Source organism: Nuphar pumila, chromosome 4, assembly GCF_984573655.1.
Source record: "Nuphar pumila chromosome 4, dmNupPumi1.hap1.1, whole genome shotgun sequence".
Classification (NCBI taxonomy): domain Eukaryota; kingdom Viridiplantae; phylum Streptophyta; class Magnoliopsida; order Nymphaeales; family Nymphaeaceae; genus Nuphar; species Nuphar pumila.
Window position 1 is genome coordinate 101,901,740 of NC_143252.1, and position 14,409 is coordinate 101,916,148.

At 37.7% G+C, this 14,409-nt stretch overlaps 1 protein-coding gene across 1 annotated transcript in view; it reads left to right on the forward strand.

Moving 5' to 3' along the window:
* The window catches only part of LOC149840356 (uncharacterized), a 46,029-nt gene that overhangs the window by 11,876 nt on the left and 19,744 nt on the right, over nt 1–14,409 (forward strand). The window contains exons 2-3 of the mRNA XM_090003113.1: nt 309–880; nt 1,031–1,250. Of these exons, the coding sequence (XP_089859239.1) occupies nt 309–880; nt 1,031–1,250 (792 nt within the window). The remainder of the gene's footprint in view (nt 1–308; nt 881–1,030; nt 1,251–14,409) is intronic.

Here is a 14,409-nt window from a genome sequence, read left to right on the forward strand (position 1 = left end):
TCTCATGCTCTCTAACTGTTTGGGAGCAATATGTTACCAAAACACTGCATTGGGAATAGAATTGGCAGTCCCAACACCATTATTCACAAAAGGTTTTTTTTTATAACTCCATCCTCAACACCACATTTTGGCAAAAACATATTTTGACAACACATGGAAATGGTGTTTCCATCTCAATGCAAGGCTCCCAAACAGAGGCTTAATGCTCTTTTGAGTATGGGCTATGTCACATCTTGGAAGCCACTTTTATATTGATTGGTGACCATGGGGTTGTACACTGACATTGTTTAACTTTTTCCCTTGTGCAGCTTTTACCAATTCCGGCAATATCCGGCTTTTTCCTTGCTCAGTTTTTCACAAAGAAGAGCTTACCATCATATTTTACTTTTGTCCTCCTGGCTAGTTTCACTGTTGCATGGTTTGTTAAGCACAACTTTTGGGGGCTTAGTATCTGGTTGGCTGGTATGGCTCTTCAATCCTTCTGTAAGCTGGTAGTTGCTGGCATCATCCTAGCCATGGCTGTTCCAGGATTTTCTCTTCTACCATTAAAATTCCGTTTTGTGACAGAAGTTGGTCTTGTCAGCCATGCAATTCTATTATGCTACATAGAGAACCAAATATATAATTATTCTAGCATGTACTATTTTGGCTTTGATGATGAAGTGATGTATCCCAGCTACATGGTTATTACAACATCAGTCTGCGGCCTGGCTTTAGTGAGGAGATTGTCTCTGGACCACAGGATTGGACCAAAGGCAGTTTGGGTTCTCACATGTATATATTCATCAAAACTGGTAATGCTTTTCATTACCTCAACATCTGTTGTATGGGTTTCATTGGTCCTTCTCTTGGCCATCTCTCCTCCACTTCTTCTTTACAGGTATATAGCTTGATCAGATTTTAACCTCCATTTTGTTTCTGCATTAATCTGGTTCATTGTTTTTTCTTTGGAGGACGTGGCAAACTAAGTCTATCCACTTAGTTACCCTTTCATTTAATTTTCTGTTTGTTTGGCTTTCCTGTCTTGCAGAGACAAGTCAAAATCAGCTTCTAGAATGGCAGTATGGCAAGGCTTCACGCATGCTGGTATTATTGCTGTGTCTGCCTGGTTCTGCAGGGAGACAATTTTTGAAGCTCTGCAGTGGTGGATGGGAAGACCACCATCTGATGGTCTACTGTTGGGAACTTGTATTCTCATAACGGGCTTGGCTTGCATATCAATTGTTGCCCTTCATTTCTCTCATTCACAGGTACAATTATGTACAAGAATCATGATTTTGCATTTTCTGTCATTAATGATTCAAATCCCATTTCTTTTTAATCGCCTCAAGTTATTTTGCCATGTTTCAGGCTTTTGTACCTCATTAGATAAAGCCTTTAAGTTATTGAAGTATTAACGAGTGCAAAATATCAAGACACATTCTTGATATAGCCTGATGACTTTCATTTTTAGGCAGACTTGATCCGGTGATCATGAATTCAATATTCTAGGGGATCCAGCAATCTTGTCTCAATCAACGTAGCATAGTGAGGATGGGGATTTTTTTGTGGCTGTATAGGAAAAGTGCTTTGGAATCTGCATGCAAGTGTGTAGATCATACAGAATCGGACGTGAACAGCTTGGAACCCCTAATTTAAGAAATGGTCACCATGGCTGGTGTTGTTTTACGAGTAAAAGATATCCAGATACCTTAGAAGACTCTCGGGAGCCCACCAAACACCATATCCAGTAGAGAAAACAAGGATGAATCGTATGCCATCATGATTTCAATGTTCTGGGGGGATTGCTCATCTCAAAATATGCTTTTATAAGCTGGATAAAATATCAAATAGCTTGTCTATCAAGGCGTTTTCATACATTGGGTTGTGTGGCTGGAAGCTTCAGAATAAAGCACATAAATAATCATCTGTTTAATCAAGCCATAGTAGGCCAACCCCATGAAGCATGCATCATGATGATAATTATGATTATGATGATGTTCCAGGTGTAATATGGTTGGAGAAGGAGCTCCTTTTAAGTCTTGGGGTAACTTTACTTAGCAATAGTATTTTGTGTCTCTGACCTGTCCACAGGGTAGCTGGTTGGCTGACTTTATTGGTGCATATATATATATATGTGTGTGTGTTTGTGCATAAGGTATCAATGAGTTGAAACTCATGTGCAAGTTGTTGCGACCCAATCTAACCCTACAAATGTGTTCATCGTAGTCAATTTGTTAGAGCTCAGTCCTTGGATTGTGGTTTTTCAACATAATTTTTGTTCAAGTCATGAAAATTCGGTGCATTTCTGGCCATTGATTTTTGACTCACCAGAAAATCCTGCACACACTAGATTCTGATGGTTCAAAAGTTGTTCCCCACCAAACAGACAATGTAGATCATATCTGTAAGGTTAAATTCGCTTAAAAAAACATGAGTTGATATCATATGCACATCCGCACCAGAGACTTACCCTTTATATATACTCCTACGAGTTCCACCTAATAGAAGATTTAATTTCTTGAGCTTTTTTGTTGATCCGACCCTATAGATATGATCTCCATGTTTTTTTAGTAGAAAACAAGTTTTGAATCCCGTGATTGTGACATACATGTTGGTTTTTTGAGACCTTCAAAAATTGATGGCTCATAATGTATTAAAAATTATGACTTGAAAAACCTTATTTTTGTATCCAAAAAAACATAATCCAAAGCATGAGTCTTATCAAATAAATCATGCTGAATGCATCTAGGAAGTTTGATTGAGAAGATGCAACTTACATCTATGGTTTCTACTAGGTGGGTATAGGTGCAGAGCACCATAGAATTAATTATATATAGTAATAATACGGTGCTCTACTCCCTTATCTAAACCGTTAGATTGTTTCTAATTTATGTCACGAAGAAAAGTATACGCCTTGATGTGCCACTTATGGGCAGGAGAACACTTAGAGAATATGTCATCTTATGGGTCAATACATTAAAACACAAGAATGAGCCACAAGGGCTGAGAACACTCATAAAAATAATGGATATTATTGGGGAATAATCCCTTTGAGAATGTTATAAATGAGAGAGGGGTAGACCCCTTTTTATATACACAAGAGGCTCTTAGAGAGCCGATGGGACCTACCCAATGACTAGAATTTTAGTCGTTGGGTAGAGTCCCAATGACTCTATCAATATTCCCAAAAAGCCCATGAGGCTAGGAATAATTATAATAAAAACAATAAAAAAATAGAAAAATAAAAATAGAAAAATAAAAATAGAAAAATACTTATTTCTGTTATATATATAAAAAGACTAAAATACCCCTAAACTTTGAATATACAAAAAATGTACAAAACTATATATATAAACATATATATGTTTACATTTAACACTCTCCCTTAAACTTACAGGAAATGAAACCTTGGGAAAGGCAATGCTTTTGTGAAGAAGTCTGCGAGCTGATATTCTGAATTTACATACGATAATGAAATAGTTTTCAGAATTTTTTCACAAACATAATGACAGTCCATATCAATATGTTTAGTGCGCTCATGAAAAGTGTGATTTCTAGCAATGTAGCTTTTTACATTTTCATGATATAAGGGAATCTCCTAAAAAATACAGAAACGAGTAGTTGAGCGTCAATCATTTGTGTCTCCTCCCCAATCAGTGTCAGAATAAGCTATTAAACTAAGAGGGGAAGACGAAGAGAAAAATAATCTTTTAAAAGTAGAATTTTTCAAATATCTAATAATATGCATCACAACACTCATCTGTAAGAGGTAGGAGAGTGCTGAAATTGACTGGCCTTGTGAATTGCATGTGCTATGTCTGGTCTGGTAATAGTCTATTATGTCAATGCTTCAATCATTTGTCTATATAGAGTAGGATCTTTCAGAGGTTCTCCATCATCAATTTTCATCTTTGTATTTATCACTTCAAGAGTATCTACTCTTTTGTCATCAATAATTTCATACTTGTCAATAATTTGTGTTGTAAACTTGGATTGAGACAACAAATACCCTCTAGGAGAATATGCAACCTCAATCCCTAAGGGCACATTTGAAAGCGAGAAAAATGTAGGAAAAGTGATGCAAAATGGAAAATTTGTACTGATTTTTTGACTTTTTCAAATGAGAGAGACTTTTGCTGAGAGAGTTTTTCTAAAAAATGCACTTTTTGATAGGAAACATTCCTCGATGAGAGGGGGTAGATGAATGTTTCCTACCAAGAGAATTTATTTTTACACTCCCTACCACCCATCTCACCACCACACACCATCACCACCATCATCCATCTCACCACCACCCTCCTCCTCTCTCTCATTTTTTCACATTTTTCCACTCTATTTTTTCTCATGCTACACAAACAAGCGAAAAACTTTCTTTTGAAAAACTTCTCATAGGCAAAACTTTCTTTTCTTATGAGAGTTTTTCTCTCTTCCAAACATGGCCTAAGAAAAATATGAGAAAACCAAGGTCACTCATTTCAAATTTTTGCTTAAAAATAAATTTAACTTGATCTACTCTCTGTTTATCTATCATCAACATAAAGTAACAATACCTGTAACAAAATTCTTAACAAACAAAGCAGTGTTAGAAGTATATCCAAATTTAGGCATAACAAAACTAAAACCATCATACCAAGCATTTGGAGTTTGTTTAAGACCATACAAAGTTTTTCTAAGGCATAACACTTTTCCCTTAAGAACATTATAACGGGGGGAGGTGGATCCATATATACTTTTTCTTTTAAGTCACTATTTAAAAATACATTTTTAACATCCATTTGATAAATTGGCCACTTCTTAACAGAAGCTATGACTATGAGAATTCTAACGGTAGTCATTCTTTTTACAGGGGCAAATATTTCAACATAGTCAATACCGTATTCTTAGGCATATCATTGTGAAAACGTCTTCAAAGAGACAAAGTGTACAAAAATACTAAATGCTTAATACTTAATGCGTGCACAAAGGCACAAGATGAACACTTGAAATAAGTTTGCTCAAAGGCACAACACATAGAAGAGATCACAAATGCACAAAGGCATATTAATGAAATATAATATTTATTGAATAGTGAAGAGCTTTTCCTAAAAGCTTAAGGATTTATAAAGGGGAAGAGCCCTATTTATAACAAGAGATGACCCTTGGAGGGGCTCCCTCATGTGAACATTGGAGCTCCTCCAACGATCATATTATTGACCGTTGGAGGGGCCCAACGTTCCTATGAGGTGGGCCCCTCCATGGCTACAAGACAAAAAAAGAAAAAAGAAAAAGAATAAAAATAAAAGGAAAAAGAAAGAAAAGAAAAGTGCGTGAAAAGGGGAAAAGACATATTTACCCCTAGTGGGTATTACAATAGAAAGAGTATATATATATATATATATATATATATATATATATATATATATATATATATATATATATAATTTAACACCTCCCCTCAAACTTAGGGCGAAATGACTGAAAGTTGAATCTGTTAAAATATATGTAATTCATATATATATATATATATATTTATATATATATATATATATAATACCCGATAGGGGTATTTCTGTCATTTCACAAGTACCCGATAGGGGTACTTGTTTTTCTTATTTCATTTTTCTCTTTATTTTTTGTAAAACCTATTTTTTATTTTTTGTTTTTTGCTCACACAAAAGGGGCCCCACCATGTAGTCGATGGGGCCCCCAACGGTCACATTTGTGACCGTTGGGGGCTCCCAACGACTACATGGGGAGCCCCCTAGGTGGCTCTCCTTTTAAGGCCTCTTGGCCCTCTCCCTCTCCTTCTCTTGTGTATAAATAGGGGTGAACCCCTCTTGTATTTTTCACTCTTGAGAGCTCTCTCTCTTTCAATAAGAGGCATTTATATTTTTATGTTGTGTTGTCTCTTGTGGGTTTGGGTATTAGCCCTTCTTTGTTTGTTCATTAGTAGATGTTGTAAGTGCTTAGTGTACTCTTTGCTTTTCCGCATATTTCATTACATGGTATCAGAGCCTTGTGTTTGCTCTTCTTTTTAATATAGCTAGTGGTGTAGCTATATTTGTTTTTTGTTTTGTTTCTCTCTTCTTGGTATTCTCTTGTGAGTGGTTATTATGGAAGGAGAACAAAAGATTGATCTCTCCTTCAAGCTCAATGGTTCCAACTACATGATGTGGGCCGCCGCCATGGAAAACAACCTCAAAGGGAAAAAGCTTTGGGGATACGTTATGGGTACCATTCCGGAACCACAACTCCAACTAAGATGGAAGGCGATCAAGAAAAAGCTCTTGAAGGAGATGCCCGCATGAAGGCCATTGAAGATCACCAATCTAAAATAGAAGATTGGGAGAGTAAGCATGCCAAGATTCTTGCTTGGTTCATGAATAATGTGGAGCTCAAGATTTGCGCCAACATTGCCAAATTTAGGATGGCAAATGAAGCATGGTTCTTCATGAAAGGTATGTTTACACAAAAAGACCTTGCTCGTCAATTCTTTCTTCAAGAAAAAATCCGGACTATCAAGCAAGGAGAAATGAGTGTTAGGGACTACTTTAGCACTCTTGGCCCTCTATGGGATGAGCTATCCTTACTAGAACCAAAATGGGTTTCTAGTATAGATGTGGAATTAAGGAGAGAACAAATGGAAAAAGAATACTTTTTCCAATTTTTACATGGGCTTAGGCCCGAATATGAACAAGTTAGATCCTCCCTCCTACATAGATCAAAGCCTCTTCCCTTGGAAGATGCCATAGCCGAAATATGCCAAGAAGAAACCCGTCTTGGCATGATTAAAGGAGGAAATGATGTCTTGGCCGTATCAAAACCCGGCAACCATATGAAAACCTCCACATTTTGGAAGGCAAAATAACTATAATGGCAACTATAGAAAAGCCATTTGCCATCATTGTCAAGAACCGGGTCATATAAGACCTAATTGCCCTAAGTTGAATGAAGCACCAAAAAATAAAGTTGCTTCCGTTGAAGAAGCTACTCAAAAGAAAGAGGAAGCAATCAAAGGAACGGACTCTTTTTCTCTTGCTCAACTATCGGAGGCACTACAAACTCTACTCAAGATTCCATCAACTTCGGGTGCCGCCGTAGCTTCCTCCTCTCCTCCAGGTATGTCGTCTTGGATCCTTTACTCTGGAGCTTCCTTTCATATGACCCCCCTTGAAAATGAGCTTTCCGATTTATGTAATAACTTTAAAAACTCGTATGTTTCAACTGCCGATGGTACATCTTTACAAGTTAAAAGTTTTGGAACCTTAAATTTTTCAAAAGACTTCTTTGTGCCAAACGTGAGAGTTGTACCTCAACTTAATTTAAATCTCCTCTCTGTTGCTCAAATATGCGATCATGGATGTAAAATCTCCTTCTCAACTAAGGATTGCTCTATACAGGATCTCCGGTCTGGGAAGCTGATTGGGCAAGGCCATAGAAGGGGAGATCTCTATTACATGAGCAACTTGAAACTCCCCATTAACTCCTTTTGTAACCATGTCCAAGATAAAAATATTGATATTTGGCATCAAAGACTTGGACATCCAAGTTTCTCAAAAATGTACTCATTTCCATTTGGAAAGAAATTTTGTAATGAGAAACATTTTGTTTGCAAGAATTGTATTTTTGGCAAAATGAAATCTACTCCTTTTCCAAACCGAACTTTTGTATCCAAAAGACCTTTTGAGTTAGTCCATTCGGATGTTTGGGGTCCTTCCCCCGTCATGTCTAAAGGAGGGTACTCCTATTATGTCACTTTCATCGATGACTACACTAGGTATGTATGGATCTACTTTCTCAATTTAAAATCCGAAGTCTTTGAGTTTTTCAAAAAAATTCATATGATAGTTAAAAATCAATTTTCAAGTAATATCTCTACTCTTAGATCCGATTCGGGTGGAGAATATTTATCAAATGAATTTCAAAACTATTTAGAAGTAAATGGGATTTGTCATCAAAGATCGTGTCCTAGGACTCCCCAACAAAACGGCTTGGCCGAAAGAAAGCATAGACATATCATGGAAACCACTAGGACACTCCTTATTTCCAAAGAAATTCCAAAGAATTTTTGGGCCGAAGCGGCCTTAACCTCAACTTATTTAATAAATAGAATGATATCTTCATCCTTACAAAATACATCTCCATACGAAAAACTATTTGAAAGAACACCAGACTTCAATAGATTAAGAGTTTTTGGATGTAAATGTTTTGTCCTTACTCATAAACGGGACAAATTATCTCCTAAAGCTATTGAATGCGTTTTCTTGGGTTATGGAGAAAATCAAAAGGGTTTTAGATGTTTTGACTTAAAAAATAACAAACTCTATGTATCCAAAGATGTAACATTTTTGGAAAATGAAAATGGTTTTGAGAAAACTAAAGATATTGACGAAAGTGAATATACTTTTTTATTTGATCTTCTATCTCAAGAAGATGAGACTCCTCAAGAAGAGGAAATCTCTAATGAGTCTTTGAATGACCTAGAGGAAATTCCTCTTGATAATGCTATAGATGAGAATAATAGACCAATCCAAACATATGTTAGGCGTGGTCAACAAACTCAGATAAGTGCCTTAGAAAAATACTCTCAAGGATCCGACATTGAAGAAACATCTTTAAGGAGATCCAGTCGGATCGCCAATCCTCCAAATAGGTTTGTTTCCTATGAGTCCCTAACTCCTAGATATAGAGCATGTCTAATTGCGTTGCATTCATTTCATGAACCTTCACACTATAATGAGGCCAAAAATATTCCCCAATGGGTTGAAGCCATGAACTTAGAGCTTAGTGCCCTTGAAAAAGCAAAAACTTGGGAAATAACTTTGTTACCCACTGGAAAGAAATCAATAGGATGTAGATGGGTCTTCAAAATTAAAACCAAGAGTGATGGTTCATTAGAACGTTATAAAGCACGATTAGTAGCTAAAGGATATGCTCAGGAATATGGTATAGATTATGAAGAAACCTTCGCACCTGTTGCTAGAATGACTAGTGTTAGGACTCTTATTGCTATTGCGTCTGTGAAGAAATGGCCTATCTATCAACTTGATGTTAAGAATGCATTTCTAAATGGCGAATTAAATGAAGAAGTTTACATGGATCCCCCACCAGGAGTATGTATTGGTAAAAATAAAATTCTTAAACTTAAAAAGGCATTGTATGGTTTAAAACAAGCTCCAAAGGCTTGGCATGATAGATTTAGTAATGTAATGACAAGTTTAAATTTTCGTTCATGTTATACTGACACTGCTTTGTTTGTGAAAAGTGCAGGGTCTTCTGTAGTTATTTTACTACTTTATGTTGATGATATGATCATCACAGAAAGTGATGAGCAAGGCATTAATGATATTAAAAAGGTTTTGAAAGAAAATTTTGATATGTCTGACCTTGGTTTCTTAAGATATTTTATAGGAATTGAAGTGGCGTACTCTCCTCGAGGGTATATTCTCTCTCAGATGAAACTTGCTGCTGACATCTGTTCCAAATCGGGTATCTCCGATGACAAGAAGATAGAAACCCCTGAAGTCATCAATGCAAAATTAAGGTTGGAAGATGGAACACCTCTCGAGGATCCTACTCCCTACCAGCAACTTGTTGGGTCTCTAACCTACCTATCCATCACACGGCCAGACATTGCTCATGCCGTCCACTCTGTCAGTCAGTTTCAACATGCACCTACAACCGTGCACATGAGTGCAGTCTTAAGGATTGTCAGATATATCAAAAATACCATAACTAAGGGAGTTTTTCTTTCTTCTGCCTCGTCACTTGATTTAATTGCTTATACTGATGCAGATTGGGTAGGAAATCCCAATGACCGTGTCTCAACTACCGGTTTTTGTGTTTTCTTAGGTGACTCTATGATTTCGTGGAGATGCAAGAAGCAACACAAAGTATCATTGTCCTCGACGGAAGCAGAATATCGTGCTATGGCCACTACAACCATGGAACTTGTGTGGCTAAGAAGCCTCCTCAGTGATATGGGCATTGTCATCTCTACTCCTTCGAAGATGTGTTGTGACAACAAAAGCGCAATCTATATTGCAAGCAATCACACCTTCCATGAGCGTACTAAACATATTGAGATGGACTGCCATTACGTTCGGGATGAATACCTAAGAGGAACTATAGTACTACCTTACGTCACATCAAAGTACCAGTTGGCGGACTTCTTCACTAAGGCTCTTGCGGCTCCTCGGTTTTTGTTTCTCCTTAACAAGCTTTCGGTTATATCCCCGTAAAGCTTGAGGGAGGGTGTTAAAATATATGTAATTCATATATATATATATATTTATATATATATATATAATACCCGATAGGGGTATTTCTGTCATTTCACAAGTACCCGATAGGGGTACTTGTTTTTCTTATTTCATTTTTCTCTTTATTTTTTGTAAAACCTATTTTTTATTTTTTGTTTTTTGCTCACACAAAAGGGGCCCCACCATGTAGTCGATGGGGCCCCCAACGGTCACATTTGTGACCGTTGGGGGCTCCCAACGACTATATGGGGAGCCCCCTAGGTGGCTCTCCTTTTAAGGCCTCTTGGCCCTCTCCCTCTCCTTCTCTTGTGTATAAATAGGGGTGAACCCCTCTTGTATTTTTCACTCATGAGAGCTCTCTCTCTTTCAATAAGAGGCATTTATATTTTTATGTTGTGTTGTCTCTTGTGGGTTTGGGTATTAGCCCTTCTTTGTTTGTTCATTAGTAGATGTTGTAAGTGCTTAGTGCACTCTTTGCTTTTCCGCATATTTCATTACAGAATCTAGGAGAACAGAGCGCCTTAGTGAAGAAGTTCGCCAATTGATATTTCGATGTTACATAAGGAAGGTGTATAACTCTCTTCAAATATTATTCTCTAACATAGTGGCACTCTATCTCGATATGCTTGGTGCGCTCATGAAATGTGTGATTTTTGGCAATATAGATTGTGCTCTTGTTATCACAACACAACTTCGTGGGCCCTTGAACATGAATCCCTATGTCTTCTAGTACCTGACGAATACAGACAATCTCCATGGTAGTGTTAGAATTCCATCTGCACCTGTATTGGGAAGAGAGAGAGAGAGAGACGAAGAGAAGAATGCGAGAAAGGGGGCCTGCGGCAGTCACGATTTCTAAATAGAAATCGTGACCTAAAACTTTGTATTTATTTTACATTACAAGGGAGTGGATCCAGGTCTGGTGTATTCAGATCCAATTAAAAGAAAAGGTTACAATGTTACAATTACATTGTATTGTACATAATCCAAATCGGGTCAGATCCTCCTGTACATAATTTGGATCGGGTAAAAGGTTTCTTTGTACCTTTTTCACCCCCCCTCAAGTTGATCATGGTTTTGGACCATGAACAATTTGCTTTTAAGCATCCAAAAACGATCCTTTGTTAACCCTTTTGTAAATATGTCAGCAACTTGTCTTTCAGTACTGACGAACTCAGGCTCAATCTCCTTTTCTTCAACCTTCTGTCTCACAAAGTGTTGGTCGATCTCAATGTGTTTAGCACGACTGTGATGTACTGGATTGAATGACATGCTGATAGCACTTTGATTGTTACACAACAAGGTAGTGTGGGATATCTTTTCTCCTACTTTTGTTAGTAGATGCCTGACCCATGTGACTTCGGCAGCAGCAGAAGCCATAGATCTGTACTCAGCCTCAGTGCTTGATCTAGCGATAGCTTTTTGTTTTCTGCTACTCTTAGAAACTAAATTTCTTCCAACGAAGACACAATATCCTGATGTAGACCTTCGTTCGTCAGGATTTCCTGCCCAATCTGCATCACAATACACAGTAAGTTCGTGCTCATCTTTGCCATATGACTGTGGTGAATATGTCAATCCATCCCCAATAGTCCCTCTCAGATATCTAAGGATCCTCTTGACCGCTTCCATATGTCCAGTACGTGGCGCATGCATGAATTGAGACACTTGATTGACTGAATAAACAATATCAGGTCTAGTAAAAGTGAGGTACTGCAATATTCCTATTATGCTTCGATAGCTAGTGGAGTCATCACATAGATCTCCATCATGAGTACTAAGTTTTTGATGAAGCACACTCGGAGTTCCTAGAGGTTTGCAGTCTTTCATGCCTGCCTTGCTGAGAACATCTATGGTGTACTTGTGCTGAGTGAGTGTCAAGCGATGAGCCTGGTTATCGACTTCTGCACCAAGAAAATAACGCAAAACTCCAAGGTCTTTCATTTTGAACCTCTGACCTAGTAAGTCTTTAACTTCTTGAATGTGGCCCGCAGAGTTTCCCGTGATGATAATATCATTGACGTAGATTAATAATAGAGTGGTCACAGACTGGCTTCTAAAAATAAATAATGAGTGGTCTAGCATGGAACGTGAAAATCCATGTTTCTGAATCTCCAGCGATAAGCTATCAAACTAGGAGCGAGATGCTTGCTTCAGACCGTAGATAGCCCTTTTTAACCTGCACACATGGGATTTACAATTTTGTTCTTGATATCCAGGGGGTTGTTCCATGTATACTTCCTCCTTCAAATCCCCATGCAAGAATGCATTTTTCACATTAAGTTGACTCAACTTCCATCCATGTTCAACAGCCAGAGAAATGATAATTCGAATTGTTCCCATTCTTACAACTGGACTAAAGGTCTCATCATAGTCTTGCCCTGCTTCTTGAGTGAATCCTTTTGCCACAAGCCTTGCCTTATATCGTTCAATGGTTCCATCTGGCTTGTACTTTATTTTATAGACCCATTTACATCCGACAACATTTCTGGTGGTCTGGGAACAACTTTTCAGGTTCCACATTCATACAAGGCTTGCATTTCATCATTCATGGCTTCTACCCATTTGGTAGAAGTAGCTGCCTGATAGTACATAATGGGCTCATCTTCCTTATTGATGGCAGTTAAAAACAATTGAAGATCCAGGGAGAAGTTGTTATAGCTAACCCACCTGTCAATAGGATGTCGTATGCGATTTGATTTTCTGACCTCAAGAATAGGATTGACGACTGAGACATGGTCTGAGTGACTTGATGCTGTCGGTCTCTGCCTAGAATAGACGATGCCTTTGTATATGCCCGATACTTCCACTCCATTCTGTGATTCTGACGTCCCAGTGTTCTCAAACATCTCTTTTACTTGTTGTACGCAGTCTGAGGAACAATCTTCATTGGAACCAACAAAAAGTTCTGAGCTCAGCTAAGGATAATAAACTTCAGTTGGCATATTCGTTGTGTCGGCTCCGTGATCAAAATTTTGTTCATCAAAAATAATATTTCTTGAGGTTCTGATGCGTTTGTTGGTGGGATCATAACATCTATATCCTTTGTAGTCATCTGCATATCCCACAAATCTGCACTTTTGAGCCTTGTCCTCGAACTTGTTTCTCAAGGACTGATCAATATGCACGTAGCAAACACACCCAAAAACACGCAGATCCTGATAGCTGGGATGAACTCCAAAAAGACGGTGATAAGGGGACTTATTTTCCAGAATAACCACAGGCAATCTATTTATCACATGCACGGCAGAATAAAAAGCCTTTGTCCATAGGTAGATTGATAGATTACTGTCATGAAGCATACTCATGAGACTTTCAACAATATGCCTATGTTTTCGTTCAGCAATCCATTCTGTTAAGGGGTGTGAGGGCAGGATACCCTTCTTCCTATTCCGTTATTTCGAAGAAAAGAAATAAAATCACGGGATGAGAACTCCCCACCTCCATCACATTGGAAAAATTGAATGGACTCGGAAAATTGATTTTTGACTAAAAGAAAATTTTGAAACAGAGAGAAGACTTCCGACTTATTTTTCATGAAATATATCCAAGTGTATCGAGAATAGTTATAAAAAAAATTAGATAATATCTGCTCCCGGATCCAGAGACAATTGGAGCGGGTCCCCATACATCAGAACAAATTATCTCAAAAGGTTTTGAAGCTCTCTTATTAATGGAATGGAAAGGCAATACATGACTCTTGCATGAAAGACAACTGGAACACTTATGACTGCTCTCAACCCAATTGAGACTTTCTTTTGGAATGAGATTATTTGAAACAAGTTTTTCAATGAAATGACTCCCACAATGTCCTAATCGACTATGCCACAAGAATGGCTTATTACATTCAGAAATTCTAAAAACATTAGCAGAAGAGGATGAACATGACTCTAGTGAAGATTTCGAATTCAAATGAACCGGGTAGACAATATGACATATAGCTTCTTCAAAGACATACATATTGCCTTGTCTCTTTCCTTCAGCGAATGTTTCCATCGTGTGTAGGTCCTTGACCTTCACAGAGAAGGGAGTGAATTCAACTGAGGCATTATTATCATCAATAAGTTTAGAAACAGAGACAATATTTTTCTTGATGTCAGGAGCATGCAAAACATCAGAAAGAATAAGAGTTGAATGTGACATGGGAATGACAGTTTTTCTAACATGAGAAACAGGATGGTGGGAT